This window comes from Balaenoptera physalus (assembly GCF_965194825.1).
Source record: "Balaenoptera physalus genome assembly, chromosome: X".
Lineage (NCBI taxonomy): Eukaryota > Metazoa > Chordata > Mammalia > Artiodactyla > Balaenopteridae > Balaenoptera > Balaenoptera physalus.
In genome coordinates, this window is record NC_138903.1 from 108,892,491 (window position 1) to 108,910,955 (window position 18,465).

Here is an 18,465-nt window from a genome sequence, read left to right on the forward strand (position 1 = left end):
TGTATTTTGGAAGCACATGACTTGTCTGGTTTCACAGGTTCACAGCTGGAGAAGAATTTTGCCTCAGCAGCAGTCATATCCCCAAGTCTCACCTGTATCTCATTAGATGATCTTTAGAAGAGACTTTGGACTTTATTTAGACTTCAGAGTTGATGCTGGAATGTGTTTAAGACTTTTAAGGCTGTTGGGATGGAATGAATGTATTCTGTATGTGAGAAGGATGTGAATTTGGAGGTACCAGTGTTGGAATGCTATGGACTGAATCATGTACCCTCTCCCCCCATATTCATATGTTGAAGCTCAACCCCCAATATGGCTGTATTTGGAGATAGGCCTTTAGGATGTAATTAAGGTTAAACGAGGTTGTAAGGATGGGGCCCCAATCCAATAGGACTGGTGGACGTATAAGAAGAGAGATCTCTCTCTTCACACATACACACATACAAAGAAAAGGTCATGTGAACACAGCTAAAAGGTGGCTGCCTACAAGCCAAGAGTAGAGGCCTCAGAATAAAACCTATGTTACTGTCACCTTGACCTTGGATTTCCAGCCTCCAGGGCTGTGAGAAAATAAATTTCTTTTGTTTAAGCCACACAGACTGGTATTTTGCTATGGCAGCCTGAGCAAACTAATACAACATGTAAAACTCTTGGCATGTAGTAGAAATCAACTATACAGATATACAATATGCATGCACAGTGAATAATGGGGGAAAACGTTTACCCCATCTAAAAGGACAAGCTGATTTCAAGTACTTTAGCAGGACTCCTTTTTAATCCAAATTACTATTAGTACTATATTATAATGTATTATAAAGTTATATAGTAATAGTAATCTCATAGGAATATACCACATTTATTATATTTATAATTAATATTATTATTATTATTAACTTAAGTGGGCCTGATAGTACCTTATCCCCAGTGAAATGTTTTCACCTTAAGGCTCTGTATGTACTCAAAAAATAATATTACTATGCTTTGTTGAATCTGTTTAATAATTCATAATTTTTACCAATTACAGCAGGTCTCTAGTTTCTTTCTGTCCCAACAGTCTCTCACCTTCACAAATCCTTAGAAGTGTGAGCTCCCTCGTTTGAAAAAAAATGAAAAGATAAAGAAGGCTTACTAGAAAGTGTGATTAGCTAGATACAATAGGCAAGCAAGTTAGATTCCACAGGCTTTTCTTTCTATGAATGCAGTGGTGCAATATACGTGTGTCCCAGTATATGTATCATTTATATGTAATAGTTAAAGCTCAAATTTAGAGCATCCATTGTTCTTTTGGAATTTTTCAGTAATGGAAGTTTATTCTTTCACAGGTATCAAGGTTACATTTATACATACCGAGTGTCCCAGACAGAAACAGGTTCTTGGAGTGCTGAGGTATAGCTCTTTTATTTATTTTTGCTTCTGGGGGTATCAGGGAGGTATTTGAAATTTAGACTGCTTTTATAAAAGAGCTGTCAAATCCTACATTCCCAAAATATTCATCAGATTCAAATCACTAAAGCTCCAATCCGATATTGTTCATGGATCATTAAGAAGCCTTTAGAGAATTTTGGTCCCAGTTCTGTTCAGCCACCACTGTATGGAGTGGTCTCACTTTGGGGAAAAGATAACAAAGTTAAAGGATTGTGTCAAACTTTTAGTGCCTATGTGAAATTTTAGAAAGCATACCAAAAATATATTAAAAAATCAAATCGACAATTATTTACCAAATGATACTAATGCAAGTGTTGGTTCTATGGGGGATGAAACAACATGACTCCTGTTTTCTAAGAGCCTATAAAACCCTTGAGAGATACAACATGAATTAAATAGCAATGTGAGAGCCTGGCGTTTGCTGTCAGGTGGATGTGTGTTCCAGGTCTTATCCACCCCCAACCCCTTTCTGAGAGGTCTATGACCTTGGGTAGGTTACCTAATTTTTCTTTGAACCAGTTTCTTCATCTGTAAAATAAGCCTAAAAATAGTCCCTTACTCATAGGGCTCATTTTGAAGATTAAATGAGATAATGCATATAAAGAAAGCTCTTAAAAAAAAAAAAAAAGAAAAGAAAGCTCTTAGCCACAGGACTAGCAAGCAAGCCCTCAAAAATGGGAACTCACCCAAGTTGCTGAACAATATGATTGTATATAGTCAAGTGCTATCTAGCACAAGTATTTGAAGAATAGAGGATTTTCCAAGTATTAGGGTAATCAAGGCTCCTCTTCTGTGGAGGCGGGACTCCCAGCTTAGCCATGTGGGAAGGACAAGGATAGGTAGAAAAGAGAGAGAGGGAACATTCCAGTGACTTTTAAGCTATGTTCTGCAAAATCCTAAGGTTCTTTCATCTGAGTGCCTTGGAGTTAGTTGCCCAGGGGGTTACAGAAGGATAGAGGATGTGTGGGTATGCTTTGGGTCCCCAATTTGTCTTTAATCTGAGCAGTCCCTTTTATTTTGCTTATCAACTGGGGCTCTGAGAAAGATTTCATTAGAAAAATGGGTTCTGATGGCTTTGAAAACATTTGAAAGTCACAGTACCATTGCAAGAAATGCCTGTAGAGTGAATCTCTTTCCACGTACCAGGGTAGTATCAATATATTACCATGCTAGCAAAGTAGAGGTCTCTACAATGGAAACTTCTGACTTCAAATGCTTTCTCTGATTTCTGACTCTTTATAAAAACAGTCCGTCTTTATAATGAAAGCACTTCATTATGAGCTGTTTGAAAACGTAAATGCTAATATCAACCTCTATTAATAACTCAATCAATCTATGCATTTAAGAAACTCTGAAGTCTAGACTTAAAAAAAAAAGTAAAATAGCTCTAACCTTTACAGATGCACCGGTGAACTAGAAAGCACAAATTGCAGACTACAAATGTTTGGAACTACTGAGATGAATTAGGGCAAGTTTTCAAACACATTGTTGCTTTATATCAGGATAATTGATGCTACCATTCTAATTAGAGGAAAAGCAGTACTATTTCTAATCAAAACTGTTTATACCCGTTTATTTTTAAAAGTTCTCTGCATCACTGCAGAGATGATTGAATAGGAAATTAAATTTCATTTATTATGAGGAATAGTAGTGTATGATATATACATATATAGTTGTATATAATTTGACCAGAAATAGCCCTTCTCCCTAGAGAAGTAGCCTTCAGCTGCTGAAGAATATTCTTTATGGAAAGGATCTTAAATTAGTAGGGCTTAGGTAACGTTTTCTTTAAACTTGTTTTCTTCCATTTCAAGTATAACATCATATGCAGATTGTTACATGTTTGTGATCATGTTAGGGAAGAAAGGGCTTATTGAACACAAATGCTCTCTCATTCTGTTGTCTGGTCTGACCCGTTTATCTAATAATATTGTAATTATCTGCACCAAGAGAGCAGAAGATTGGCATGTTTTCTCCAAAGGGAAAACAGTTAAAAAAAAAAAAACCTCTTTAGATTTATTTTTGAAATGCATATTGCATTTTTTCTATCTACTAAATTTGCCTTCTAGTTATGTTTTCCTATGGTGAATATTAAACTAGTGTGTATTCTCAGAGCTCATATCACCTGACTAGAAGAAATTTCTCTAGAGCATATTGAAGACCAGCTGTGATCCAAAGCATGTTTCCATGGATAACTAAGAGATGACTGTATGGGAAATGTGCAAATTTGAACAATAGCTGAGTTCAGTGACAGGATGGGAGATGTCAGTGGTACAATTCTTGTGGTAAATGTATTTTCAAAATGGGGTAAATAACAGATATTTATATTGCTCTCTGGAACAATGCTTTAGTTTGCCACACTGCGGGAAAAATCTTGACAGTAGCACTAAATTTTCTGTGCAAAGATTGTGCTAGAAATCTAGGTGTGTCTGCAGTTTGTTTCAAAGAGTGGAGTGAAATTGAACCCTGGATCCACTGAACTACGAAAGACAAATATTATGTGATTTTCTAGCTTTAGGTAGACTTTTAGGTTTTATCATTGCCTAGTATATTAATTTATCTCATGTGACTCAGGCTAAAATTTTGCCAAATTGTTAATTCAGAGAATTCCACATACAGTCACCTATCATTTATTAATATGTTCATTGTCTGCGGTACATTGTAAAAAATGTACTAACATCCCCCTGCTGACTTCAGTGCTTTTGGGCTTTTCTGGATATTTGATCATCAGTAGATCAGTGGATGTTAAATAATTTTACTTATTGACCTAAGCAAAGCACTATAAATTCAGTCAGTTATTTGCCAATGCAACATTGCATGCCAAATTCAAATCGCTTTTTTACATTCAGTGCTATTATTCCTCTCCGTTAGCATGGAGAATCAAGTGTTAACTGCATACAAATCCTCATAAAAAAGATGCTTCTGTTGATAAATGGTTTTACAAGCCACAAGAACAGGTAAAAAGATGTGTGGTTTGAAATCTTTCCACACCGGGGGAGTGGATTAGTTTCTCTTCTGGTTGGTGACTCTAACTTCACTAGAACCTGTTTGGTCTCTAATCTGCCTAATCTGAAAGGCAAGAGACTGGGTCCTGGGATCTAGAGCCAGTTCTGCCTCTGGTTATCTGTGTGACCTTGGGCAAGCTGAATTATCTCTTTGTATTTCCATTTTCTTATCTGTCAAATGGGAGTAGCCAAATCAGCCAATAACTGCCAAGAGATGGGAAAGTGCTTTGAAAATGAAAAAGTACTCTAAGGAAGATATAAGAAGGTTATTTTGTGCCTATGGCCTGCCTTTGACATTTGGAGATTCTATCCTGGAGCCAAAGAACTGTTTGGACCCCTGTAAGAATGGCCATATTATTTTGGATGAGGTCTCAATAGAGTTCTGGGAAGATGTTTTGACTGTAAGGTTGGAGCTGAGTGGGAGAGTATTCTGTACCTACTGAGTAGCTGTGTGAGCCTATGAGCGGCACTAATTTAAAGCTAAAAAGAACTTTTTCAGTGTTTTCAATGAAAAACTCTTTACCCCAGTGTAGGAAATGACCAAGAGTTATCGTGGACAGCGTGCTGCCTTTAGCATTTTGTCTAGCTGACAGACGTCTGTATGCAAGCCTTCATGTTTTCTCATTAAATGCTAACAAACAAATAGCTCCCGCCTCAAAAACTTTCTAGATGGAATAGCTGAAAAACAGCTTTCTAAAATAACTGGTCATTGTTCAATTGCTTATAGCAATACTATTTTATTTCATGTAAAATGACAGTTTTGAGCTGATGCTTAAAGCTTGGCTCATAAGCTTTTGCAGGAAATTGCTGTTGATTTCAAGCAGTGTCTTTACAAGAGAATTGATGTCAGGAGAGGAGTACATTTTAATAGTCACCTGCAAATAATGATCCCTTCAAAACCAAACAAATAAATAAATAAAGGTGACCTTCTTAGTCTTTCATTTTCGTGTCATAGAGAAAACCTTGTCACAGTGAAGTGTTGACACAAAGAGCAATTTGGGGGAGGAGAGGGAAGTTTCCCAAGGAGGGCAAAATTTAATGTGTAGGATGAGGCAGGACATATCGTGAAGTGAAAGAGTGTGAGGACTAACTAGCCCTGCATTGTGTGCCTCATAGCAGCCAATTTTTAATTTCCTGTGTAGCATTTTATATCGTGGAATGATGGCAGGGAGGGTGGGTTGTAGTTGTTTCCTTTGTTTGCTTCCTTTTTTTGGTTCTTTAGGCTTTTTATTAACGGCCTGTAGGATCTGTGTTTTTTCTCTGTTTAACTGCATCCTCTCTGTTGGCGAATTCATTGTGGGTAATGGCCTGTATACCCTTAGAGGTTCGGGATGTGTGATGGGTAGCAGGCAGGAAGGGCAGGGCGATGAGCAGGAGCTCGTGCAAACTAATACCACCCTCGGGAGAGCTGAAATGACAGCTCGTTAGCTCCTCTTGCAGGGAAATTCAGCCAACCAAAGTAAGCTCTTCTAGAATGTTGTTTTTCCTTCTTCTTATGTTTTCAAATATTTGAACAAGTTACACAAATGTTACCTCTCTAAGCATCCCTTGCACATTTTGTAGGCCCTTTTTGTATCATTATGAGGTAGATGAATAATCTGCTTGGCCTTTTATTTTCCAGACAGCACCTGGGGTACATAAAAGATTTTTCCGGAAAATAAAAAATCTCATTTCAGCATTTCAGAAGCCAGATCAAGGTATTGTAATACCTTTGCAGTATCCAGTTGAGAAGAAGCCCTCAGCTAGAAGTACACAAGGTGCTACAGGTATGGTTTACTGTTCATTTTTGACAGGTTTGGAAGCTTAGGGCTATGAGTCACCCTAGTCATAAACATATAGTTATAGAAAAATGCAGTGAGAAAGAAGATGGAGCCAGCAGCCCCAGTGAGAGGGGGCTATTCACATGCTATGATTTCCACATGCTATACTATAAACTTTTAATAAAACTCTGCAAAAATATAAAAAATTCTATGAGCCCACGACATTTTAATCTCTCTTATCCCGTCTTGTTTTCCCCAGCCTGTTTTGTCGCTCCATGAGTAACATTTCACTTCACTAATTCAGACACAAATAATTTGAAAGACGGGACAATTCAGAGAACATCTGGACTTGTCCTTGCTTATTATCAGACAGTGTTTTCCCTTCAGGGATGGAAAGGCTAATGTTAGCTTGGTCCACGTGATCCCAATTTCTGAATTTGTGGTGCTTGAATTAATAAAATTTTATTGTAGCAAAGGAAAGGAAGTTAGTAGTCTTTATTTTTCCACTAGCGCAAATTGTTACATCTCCTGAGCAAAGCTATTTTAGTGGACGTGTCACGCTAATCACCGAACACTAGCCAATGTCCTCAGCTGTCAGATTTGTGATAGGTGATATCTATTGAAAGGGGTTAATCATCTGTCTGGAGTAAGAGGATATGCGTTGATTGAAACAATAAATATTTATGATAAAATAAAATGAGTTGTTATTTCCTTTTTTGACAGGGACCCAGGCTCAGGCATAAACTGACAATTAGACTCAGACTCAAGTGGTGAATTAAATTAATGAGTAGTTAGCTTTTTAAAAAAGAATTGTAAATAGAATTCCAATTTACAAATTGGCTCAGTATTCCATTCTCTATAACAGTTTTAAATACTAGTTGCTTGAGCTATATCATTGGATTGTATCTTTGTGAACTTTATGCAGTTGGAAATTTTATGTTTGAGTTAACCTGTAATTTTAATAGCTTGTAAGTTTATCTCTTCTTGACTTTTGTTATTATTTTTCTTTAGGGAGAAGAGAAGATCCTGATGTCTTCCTGAAAGCACCATGAAGAAAAATAAAACACACCTTGTACTTTATTTTCAGTAATTTAAATATATGCTAAGTCTTATATATAATAGATAATATAGTTCAGTGAGCTACAAAAGTATTTCTAAAACCATCATAGTCCTGTAATGGAAGCATCTAGCATGATGTTAAAGCTGAAATGGACTTTTCGGATAATGAGGAGCTTTGAAATGAGGATTGGGGAGAAATAATTCCACAGGTTATTTTCAGTTATTGTATTTACAAATGGGAAATGATTTAAAACATAATGATACTTTATAAAAGATTAATGTCAATTCTTGCCAAATATAAATAAAAATAATCCTCAGTTTTTCTCAAAAGCACCATTTTTAGTGAAATATTATTTGATAGCTACTGATTTTAAAATGTCTTGCTTGATTATATGGCAGGAAGCTGGTTCGTGTCCCTCGTCTTTGTCACGTGCGGTTCTACCTTAGGTGTTATGCTCTCCAATAGCTATAGTGTTATAGGCTCTCTGGGGATATATGAAGCTGTGCACTGTGTGCTAAAAACAAGTACTAGATAGAGAGTGAAGAATTTCTGTTTAATTCTGAAAGCAACCTTCTTGCCTAGTGTTCTGATGTTGGACAGTAAAATCCACGGACTAATCTGTAGTTTAAAATTCCCGTAATTTAAAATATGCCCTAAATGTTTATTATATTTGATGCTACAGGATTTGAAATTATATTACAAATCTGATGAAGTGGACTTTTCTTCTTTTCATTTACCTCTGCCCCAGTAGTTGCCACTCCATGTAAAAACAGCAGCTGCGGCTCATCAGCTGTGGCTCATGAGTAGCTGATTTACAAGCAGTCTCCCTATCAGGTGGCCCTACAAGACCATTGGAAGCTTACAGGTTACATTAATTTTTAACAATTCCAAGTAATTGTAACCTAAGTGAGAGCCAAGATTTTAGGCAGTGATGGGTATTGGTATTTTCTTCTCACATTTATATTTTCATGACTCTTACAATTCAATTATATGTCAAGTTACTTCAGGCCTCATAGAATTCATTCACTCAGCAAACACAATAGGCACTGGGGTAGAGAAGTAAAAACACCTGGCCTCCACGCTCAGGTAGCCCCCTGCCTAGTTGGACAAGAAAACAACAGCAATAAAAGACAATAAAAGAAAATAACAATAAAAGACAGGAAAATAACAATAAAAGGTGATAAGTACATGGTAAGTGAGGGTCCCAACATGTAAGTAGATCTGTCTTTTTTTTTAAAGGTTCTACTCCATTTATAGTTATTATAAAATATTGGCTATATTCCCTGTATTGTACAATATATCCTTGTAGCTTATTTTATACAGAATAGTTTGTACCTCTTAATCCCCTACCCCTATATTGCTCCTCCCCCCTTCTCTCTCCCCACTGGTAATCAATAGTTTGTTCTCTATACCTGTGAGTTTGCTTCTTTTTTAAAATATTCACTAGTTTGTTGTATTTTTTAGATTCTACATATAAGTGATATCATACAGTATTTGCCTTTCTTTGTCTGACTTATTGCACTTAGCATAATACCCTCCAAGTCCATCCATGTTGTTGCAAATGGCAAAATTTCCTTCTTTTTTATGCCTGAGTAGTAGTCCATTGTATATATATATACCACATCTTCTTTATCTGTTCATCTGTTGATGGACACTTAGGTTGCTTCCATAGCTTGGCAGTAAATAATACTGCCGTGAACATTGGGGTGCACGTATCTTTCAAATTAGTGTTTTTGATATATACCCAGGAGTGGGATTGCTGGATCATATGGTAGCTCTATTTTTAGTTTTTTGAGAAACCTCTGTATTGTTTTCCACAGTGGCTGCACCAATTTACATTCCCACCAACAGTGTACAAGGGTTCCCTAGGTAGATCTGTCTTTAAAGGAAGAATGAGTTAACCCAATACTCTGGCCCATGGTCCATAGGAAGCTGGTTCATTATAAGTTTCATTATAAACCAGTAACTTGGAATTCTGGGTTGTACCGTGAGAGGTAGTGAGCTTGGTTAATAATTAGTGAACTGCCAAGAGACAAAGCTACTCTCTCTGCTGGCAACATCTGATTTCTGAGCATTTAACCTGGATGCTATGGGAGTGCAAAAGTGGAGTACGGCCACAATGATGTATTGTGCTCCAGTTACCATTTCTAGAAGTAAAAGCATCACTTTAATTTGTAAAGGAATTCAGAAAGCTGACTTTCCAAATAAAATGCATATGTTTAGATATTTTTTAATTATTTGTAGCTTGGGTTTAAATTTTAATAGGTGTAATTAATTTTTACTCTAATTTGTTCATTATGGAATAATCCTAAATATATGAATTGTTTGCATGTTCCTTTACCAGGGCCTTTTTTGAAAAAGCTTTTTTGAATTATTTATGGTTTTTCATATTTTAATAAAGTATTTGAAAGCTTTATTTTCCTAATTTGTCTTAAAATATTCCTTTCAAAAATAGTCAAAGATAGGTGCTATTAATATACTAAATAAAGCATCGATGAAAGTCATCTTACTTATCTTATTGGACTGATTCACTGAAAAAGGTAAGTGCTTTTCTGATTTTGCTACTGTCAAATTTTCCAGTTGATGTGCCTACCCACTGTCTTCTTTTGCTGGCCTTTTATTCATCAAGTTTTTTGCACTTTTTCTTTCCTGGCATGAGCATCCTTGCTATTTCCCAGTACATAATAGCTTGCACCTTTACAGAAAGGTCATATCCTTGCCATATCTAAAATATTGCCATGTTAACATATACCTGTAAGATGCTGAGTAAAGGTAGAAAAATGCACATATATTTCTAAGTGCACACCTTTCTTCAGAAAAAAAAGTGTGTCAGCAAGCCCACAAGGAACATGACAGTTTATCAAATACTTGTTCATTTTCTCTGAAATTTGTTCTGAAGAGATAAGGTCAGTAGGGAGACGAGCTTAGGTAATTGTCCATTTGGCTGTTACAGGCAGGGAACCTTTGTGGTAGTACATAGGTAGAAGAGGTCTACAGAGGATGCCTCTGATTAAGTCTTCTGGTATAAATCAAGGGCTGGATTTAAGATATTATTTGTGGTAGAATGGATAGAGAAGTTAAAATGTGAGAACCAGCTTTAAAATCTGTTAAGAATGTTTAGACATCAGCTTATGTTTTATTTGATTCACTTTATTGAGTTCAGAATCCAAAAAGTCTATTAATAATAAAACCTAGATTTGCCCTTGAGCATTTCAAGGTTACAGATACCTAGTCTTCCTGTTAGTGGGCTATAAATTCAACTTTGTTGCCTATGTTTGCCCTTGCAGTAAATGGGACACCATAATTTTGCAGTTTGCAGCTCGGGGTGAAGTTAAACTGCCCAGTTTGGACACTTTCATAATTTGGGATCATTGGCCCAACTTGTAGTAAAAGGCTGAATTTTCATCATTAGGTCATTTGCTTTTTAAATGAATATTTTTATGTGGAAAGAATATAACCTGATCGACTGGAGAGAGACCATCAACATAGCAAATGAGACTTGAATTTGCTTTTCGGCTTTGTCACTGATTATGCCAGTGACCTTAGGTAAGTCAGTCTGTTGCTGGTATTGCATTTGCCAAATAGGAACAATTAAGTCTTGCTCACCTCACAGGATTATTGAGATACTAGAATTATATAAATTTATGGTAGTAATATTGCTAAATGTTTAAATAGCATTGATATTTAAAGATCTCTAAAAGTGAGGGTGAACAGGGAAGGAACATGGAGAAATCCCTCATCTCCTTTATAATTCTCTCAACGTAGGAGCTCTTGCTTCTTTCTTTTTGTACTGAGGGTGGGATGCATATTTTGAAAAAACAATCTCCTGGTGTTACTAATATCCCCCAACTCCACTCCCCACCCCCGTTGCTTTTTGCTGATTGGTGTGTTGAAACAATCAGGATTGTCTTCTGCTCTGTCAATCTCTTCACTGTATCTCTGTATATATCAGTGAATAAAAAGGCAGCAGGGCATTTTAGAGTGGTGTAAATTCCAGGATTCCAAGCAAGTTTCAGTAACAGGCTGTTTGGACTATAGGTACCCCATTACTATCAAGATGAATTTTGGAAGATCTGTTGGCCAGCCTTCCCAGTGTCACTCGTAAATGTCTTTTTGTGAAAAATAAGTGCCAAGGGCCATTGTAACTGCCCAGGACTTCGGGCCTCAGAAGAGTTGTTGTTTTTTAGTCTTTCCTGATTGCCTCCCCTGCCCTGTTCATTCGTTGCCAATGCGTTGGGTTGCCTTGCTCTCCTAGCTCCCTCCCACCCCTGTTTTTCAATTCTTAATTTTCTTTCTGTTGCCGAGAAAGGCATCAGCAGGAGAGAGAACCTTTATGAGTCCCAGCCTAGAGGCATTTAAACTTGAAACAGCTACTCTTTTTTTATTTTATTTTTATTAAATGGTCATTTGTGTCAGAGATCCTATATGTACGAAAAATAAAAGTGAAGAGGCGTCTGCTTAGGATTAGTGCCTTTTTGACTTCTGCACCTATATTTTCAAGGTGATGTGGTTTTATTGCTCCCTGTTAGGGGAGCCACTTTTCAAATCTCAGGTGACCAGACTGACTTGAGAATGCAGTTTGGCGCATGAATAAAAATGGGACACAGTGTTCATTTGCAATTTTATTTTTTAAAAATGAAATATTCAAAGTACTTTTTTCTTTCAAATATCGACACATAATGTTTAACTTTAAATATTTACAGCATGTTGTTGTGATGCTCTTGTAGAAAAATGCATGCTTCTGGCCTGAAAGCCAGAGCAAAATGCAAAAGACCATTTAACTGCAGCCAGAGAACATGAACCTGTACAGTATCCAGTCACTTTTCAGCACAGGATTGAGAGCAGGAATACAAAACTGGAACCTATTGTTTCCTAGCAACATGGCTCAGGCCATTATAACACAATTTCCTGTATGATTAGAACCTCTAACTGTTGTTATATAGAAACTGAAAATCTTGGCATACACTGTAAACATCTTTACTTCTCATGAGAAAGTAAGCAGCTAAAAAGAATATTTTTCTGACGTAAAGGCTATGCTTCTCTTTTTCACCTTCTTTCTTACTGATGCTTTTGCCAGAAGAATAGTAAAGATTTAGACATTGTCATGAATCATACAAGTAAAATATTTTCAAGGACACAATCTGATATACTAACATTTATTTAAGAGGTTAAAGTCCACCACTAAATCTAAGGAAAGATTTTTTAACTGCCAAACACGTTTCCTTTGACAAATAATGTAAGATGACAACTGCCAAGACAAAATCCACAGCAAGTTTAACTCTAACTATTTTCAGTTACTGTTTAGGAAGTAATTTCTTCTTACACACAGTAGTATATTTGGTCCTTAATAGCTTTCACGTGAAGGACACACTGAAACAGTCACTATTTTGTGGTTGAATTCATTTTTGTTGTTGTTTGTTATTTTCTGTTTTTTTCTTTGTTTTGTTTTTTTGTTTTTGTTTTTTTTGTTTTTGTTTTTGTTTTTTTGCAGAATAAAGAACCTTACAGAAGGCTGTGGAAGAGTAGTCTGAGATCTGAAGTACTAGTCAGGTCAGCTATGTGTATGTGAGTTCCTCTAAGAACACAAGAACGTTGCATCCAATCTGTAGCCTTCTGTTTTTCCACAAGCTATAATACACTCCAGTCTCTCCAAAAGTTCCTTTCAATACTTGATTACTGTACTTTTGCTTCCATTACCACTGAACTCCATTACAGTTGCCCTTACAGGAATATATCTTTATAAATGCAAAAACTTTGCCCTGACTCTCTTAGGTGCTATTACAGTAGGGCCTGGTCTGGTTAAAAAATTTTTTTAAAAAAGGAAAGAGAGGAAAAAAAGTAGAAACAACATGATAGGATGCTTGAAACTGTGTCAACAGTAATGAAAAAGAACAATCTTACAAAAATTAGAATTAATTGTATACCTCTCTACATAGCATGTGAATTCCAAATTATACATCGTTACGTTTTCATACATTTGGCTATGTTGTATATATTATATTATATATATAGTCTGTATATTATAGAGCTTCTAGATAAATTGACAGTAAAGGACACGCTTATTTTATACATTATTTTGTTGGGTTAAAAATAAAACATATGCCTATTTATATGGCGAGTGTTTTACTAAAAATTAGTATGAATTGGGCTCTATTTCCGTTTCCTTCAGGAATCATGCTTCTAATCAGTAATGATTAGAATGACAACTAAAAATAAATATATTTAAAACGTCTGTTCAACTGTGAACTTTTCAGCTCATTTGGATCTCTAGACTGTAGTGCAAGAGTCAAAACAAAATAAAACAAAAAAAGCACAAATAAAATGGGCCTAACTAGGAAAAAGAAACAACCACGGAGTATTCCCTGCCTCCAGCCCAGAATATTCTTCATAGGAGAGCCCGACTGCTGTGCTCTCACTTAACTTCCTTGAATGGTGTGTGGCTGTGTAGTGTCCGCCACCTGTCTTCTGGGTATGAGAAATTCATATATTTCTCTTTAAAATGCTTTTACTTTCATCAAGAAATACAAATGAATTGTTCTTTCATTAATTTAAACTTCAGAACTACAAGTCAATAAAGGCATTCTTTGTATTCACATGAATAGGAAGTGATGTACTCAATATGTCCATGTTCTTATTAAGAAATGCCAAAATGTTTCTCTTAGATTTACTACTCATTAGTGCTAACCTTTTGGGGTTTTTTCTCTTTCCTCCTAAAAAACTTTGGAAGTGGTAAAGAGAACAGTAATAGTTCAAGGCAGTATTAAAACCACAGCTCTAAGTGATAAAAAGTGCATTTTCTGAATATAATACAAATATAACTTTAAAAAACTAAAGGCACAAATTAAATAAATATGTATTTCAAACTAGAAATGCACAGTTCATGGTAATTACTATTAAGTAAAAGCTTCAAATACTTGTTTCTAATGGATATTTAAAGCAGTTTGAAAATGATACATCATCAGTGAATTGCAAAAAAGTATAATCGCTTAAAGTATAAGCAAAATAGACTCTAATATTGACATCTTGGATTAGTGATAAAATACATCATCACATTTATGAATGCACTCTTTATATACAGTTCATAAGTTATTTTTCCATTGATTTAAAAGAACATCAGAGGTTCTAGGAACTTAAGGTCCATTTTTAGGCTGGTGTGGAGGTATTCAAATTTTCAACAAGTTTGTTAGTAATTTTAGATCCTGTCCTGAATGAATACTATACCATTAACACAGGCCTGATTCAGGGGGAAAAACCCCAATATGAGTTCATCATGAATTCTTTCTCTCTCTTGGAATACATGTGTAATCCCAACCTGAAGGTTTTGAAAATGAAATGTTTGGATACACCCTCCCCTACTGTCATCGGGTCCTTGCCTTTCTCTCACTCTACTTTGTGTAGTTAGGAGCCAGACTCTTTAAAACCTTAATGTGAGCCTGGATTCTGACTTTGCATATTTTCAAAAGAGACTGTCATCACAAAGCAAGGCAATGACCCAACACTGCATTCAGGTAGTGGCTGGAAAGAATCCAAACTGCAACATTCCATCATAAATTCTCCTTCAGACATAGTGAGCGTCCAGAGCTGGTGACGAAAGTGCTGAAGCTGGCTCAGGAGAATTTTCCACAGGCCACATTGTGCTGTGCTGTATTTTCATTTGTGGTAACTTACAATTGCACAGCAGTTTACAAACTGTCTCTTTGTCACTGGGCACAAAACTCCCAGCTCACCAAGGGGCTTCTTTTACGACAGGATTCATACAGATTGAGAAACTGCAGCTGATATTAACACTAATCCTGATCTTTTTCTGCATTTTAAATGATCGTAGAACAAAATAACCCTTCCTGGAAAATAGCTATTTTCCTAGGCAGGAGAGATGATTTAATCAAAAATAAATGGGCAAAAACAGAGAACTAAAATAACTCACCATATAAATTATCTTACTAAAAAATAGTCTGCCTCTCTATAATTAGTTGAAATGTTTTAGGTTGGAAAGGGCTCACTTAATTAAATTTCCTGACTATGGCTGGGAGATGTTCAATACAGAATTGCACATTTGAAAGATAAATCTAAGTGGGGTGAAACAATGTGGCAGCAACTTCCCGTGATGTTTAGTTTGGTCTTCCCTTTGGTACTTTCCTTTCACCTTAGTACTATGTCTATTTTTTTTTTTAAAGGTTTTGGCTCTTATGAATTTCTGCAGTAGTAGTGAGTGTAATGTGTCGGCATCCCAGGCATGTATGCCTGTGAAAGCCTATTTTTTTTTTGTACCAGAATCACACTTTGTAGTAAATTACCTTTCATGTGCACAAAACCATTGGATTAGTGTATAAATACTGAATCACGAATGTGAAACTATGACCAAAACACACCCTATATATAAATGAGAAATTCCTACCCAGGTTAATAAAAGCTATGTTTTCATGACACCAATACAGCTGGACAATTGTGTACAAAATGTAGTCAAAACAAGTTGGGTGGGAGGAGTTACATTGGCCAGCTGCCTTGGTATCACGTACACACGAGCAAATAGTGGCAATCGGATTTGGTGACCACACCCACAGGGAAGCGTGGTAGACAGAACCCAGCCACCACACGCCAAAACACAGCACAACAACATGGCATCTATTTCAACAAGCAAGGAGGAATCATCAGGGACGAAGGGCAAATGGGTCCTGACTCTAGGAGATGGTGGCCGAGGACATTTTACACTTCTTTCAAAGTTTCCTATAACAGATCTGGAACATGTGAAAGAGCTGGCAGTCTTTCGAAATGCAAGGTTCAGATATGATTGCACCACCTTTCAAATGGCCCGCAAGTTCTGCCAAAAGCTGAATATGAAACCACGTGTCACAATAGACATGGAGAACCTCAGGTTCTTTCTTTATATTTGAACATCTGCATGGCTCCACAAATTGAAAGCGGTGCTTGCTGAAAATTTTTTTTTTAGTTGTTTGAGTTCTACTTGTGTTATTTTGAATACTGCCACACAAGAACTAAAAATCTCTGTCATTTCTTAAAGAGTTTAAACAAACAATATTAAAATACCATCTTCCGTCACATTGAAAGGCAGTTGGATATGTTTTTCCTCCATATTTATATATACAGAGTTCTGATCTAGAAAACCAATACAATAAACCATTTTATGTTTTAAAAACAGGCAGTCTTTGGTGACGCAAAGGCAGAGATTTTTTTTGTTACCTCCTGCCTATTTCGCTCTGTCTCATAAAGTGAATATTGTTGGCACTGTCAGAAAGTTCTAAATACTGCTCAACAGACAAAACAAAATACCCATCATAGCTTTGTACTCTCCCAGTGCTCAGCAGCTGCTGCTTTTCCCCCTCTGTCCATGCCCGGATACCCTCTTCCCCTTCTTGCAGCCTTCTTTGTTCCTTAGTCCAGGCCTGGGCCACAGCACGCTGTCTGGCGATCTCCAACACGTGATTCTTTTCCTCTTCGACAGTTGTCCCATACCGGATGTTGAAGCACAGAGCCCCGTGCTGGAGCTGGATATCTGCAAACCGTCTAGTCCTCCCATTCAACACCGAAGTCATCTGGGACACAGTGACATTGACACCATTCTCCAGAATGCGCCTGCCCCCAGTGTTACCGATGAGCACCAGGTCTTCCTCCAGAGACCCAAGCTTAATGAAATAGTGCGTGTCCCTCCCCTCTATGGTAAAATGTAGGTTTTCCAGGTAATGAGCATTATTGAGAATGGCAGCCAGCCGTCTGCTATCTTCATTGGCTACTCCTATAATATCGGCTGTAACTATGCCATCCTTGATGGCGAATTTTATACCTTTGCCGAAAACAGAAGGAACAGCAGCAAACCTTGGTTGCTTCCCTCCTTCAAGGCACCGTCCGTCATTATATCGGGGAGTCATAGGAAGTTGGTCCAAGGAAATGAAATTCCTGAGCTGTTTCTGGAGCTCACACTGGATACCCAGGATGGTCTAGGAAAGAAGAAAGGCACAGAGCAAAGGCAGCAGACGATTAGACACCTAGCATATGCTTGGTGATTGTAGAAAGCAAAGGCTTGCCAGGTTGCTTCCTTCTCTCTTTAACTTGCTGGTTTGTGATTTAAAAACAAGCCAAATTTGGAATCTCTTCATTGGAGCTTTGGAAAAGACTAACAGGTGACTTGATCACCTGGCATATATTTCTTGATATCTTGGTGAGTTGAGTTAAGCATAAGCAAATAAGTTCAAACTTGATACCATAGAATCGCAGAGCTAAAAGGCACTTAAGTGGGTCTAGCTCCCCCCAAACAAAGACATTTTATTTTTACCCATTCAACGGACACTGACTAGCTGTTTCTTATTGGATGTAGAGTAATACATTAGCCACAGTGAGGTATAAGAGACGGTATAAGGCATCATTCTTGCTTTCAAGTAGCTTATGACCCTATAAATCACAAGGGCAAATCAGCAAGTCCATGGATCTTTTTATGTGGATTAAAAAAAAAACCTTTTTACTATGGCAGATTTCAAACATACTAAGAAATAAAGAGAAGAGAATAATGAACCTCCAAGTATCCATTACAAAGCATCAGAAATTTTCAACATTTTGTTAAACTTTTTTCAGGACGTTTAATTACAAAAAGCATTTACATGTTATATGTATTTACAAAAAGGGATAAGCCTATAGTACTTATTTAGAATTTCCTTTCCGTTATAATTTTTATACTTGAATTTCAAGCCCTCTCACCCAAGTTTCAGTTTTATTTTGTTAAGGCCATTTTTTTTTTTTTTTTGGCAAACACAGATATTCCTCTTTCTTTCACCTGAAAGATAAAGTTCTTTCTTGTTTTCATTTGTACCTCATTAAGTGATGGAATTATCTGCTGAACCTTGAATGTTTTGATATTCCTATTTTTCCAGAGACTTTCTCTCTGTAATATTTATTATTTTGCTTCATTGCTCTTGTATACTTTTTCTTTATCAGAATAATTTTTTTTTTTTTGGCTGCATCATGAGGCATGCAAGATCCTAGTTCCCCAACCAGGGATTGAACCTGTGCCCCGTGCAATGGAAGCTCGGAGTCTTAATCACCGGACCGCCAGGGAAGTCCCATTTATCAGAATAATTTAATTTGTTATTCCCATGCTCTTAATGCACTATGCCCTAAATTATTTTGCAGTTGGATATCTGATGTTTTAGGTCTCTTAGTGAACAATTTTCTCTATATAGAATCCATAATTGCCCTTTTTTTTTTA

At 36.7% G+C, this 18,465-nt stretch overlaps 2 protein-coding genes across 3 annotated transcripts in view; one reads left to right on the forward strand and one right to left on the reverse strand.

Moving 5' to 3' along the window:
* The window catches only part of SH2D1A (SH2 domain containing 1A), a 174,336-nt gene extending 163,824 nt beyond the window's left edge, over positions 1 to 10,512 (forward strand). For both annotated transcript variants that reach the window (XM_082446850.1, XM_082446849.1), the window contains 3 exons: positions 1,323 to 1,386; positions 6,052 to 6,196; positions 7,202 to 10,512. In XM_082446850.1, the coding sequence (XP_082302976.1) occupies positions 1,323 to 1,386; positions 6,052 to 6,196; positions 7,202 to 7,242 (250 nt within the window). In that variant the 3' untranslated portion in view covers positions 7,243 to 10,512. The remainder of the gene's footprint in view (positions 1 to 1,322; positions 1,387 to 6,051; positions 6,197 to 7,201) is intronic.
* A 1,347-nt stretch (positions 10,513 to 11,859) lies between these two features.
* Positions 11,860 to 18,465, reverse strand: part of TENM1 (teneurin transmembrane protein 1) — a 569,033-nt gene continuing 562,427 nt past the window's right edge. Inside the window, exon 32 of the mRNA XM_082446781.1 lies at positions 11,860 to 17,203. Coding sequence (XP_082302907.1) covers positions 16,445 to 17,203 — 759 coding nt within the window. The 3' untranslated portion in view covers positions 11,860 to 16,444. The remainder of the gene's footprint in view (positions 17,204 to 18,465) is intronic.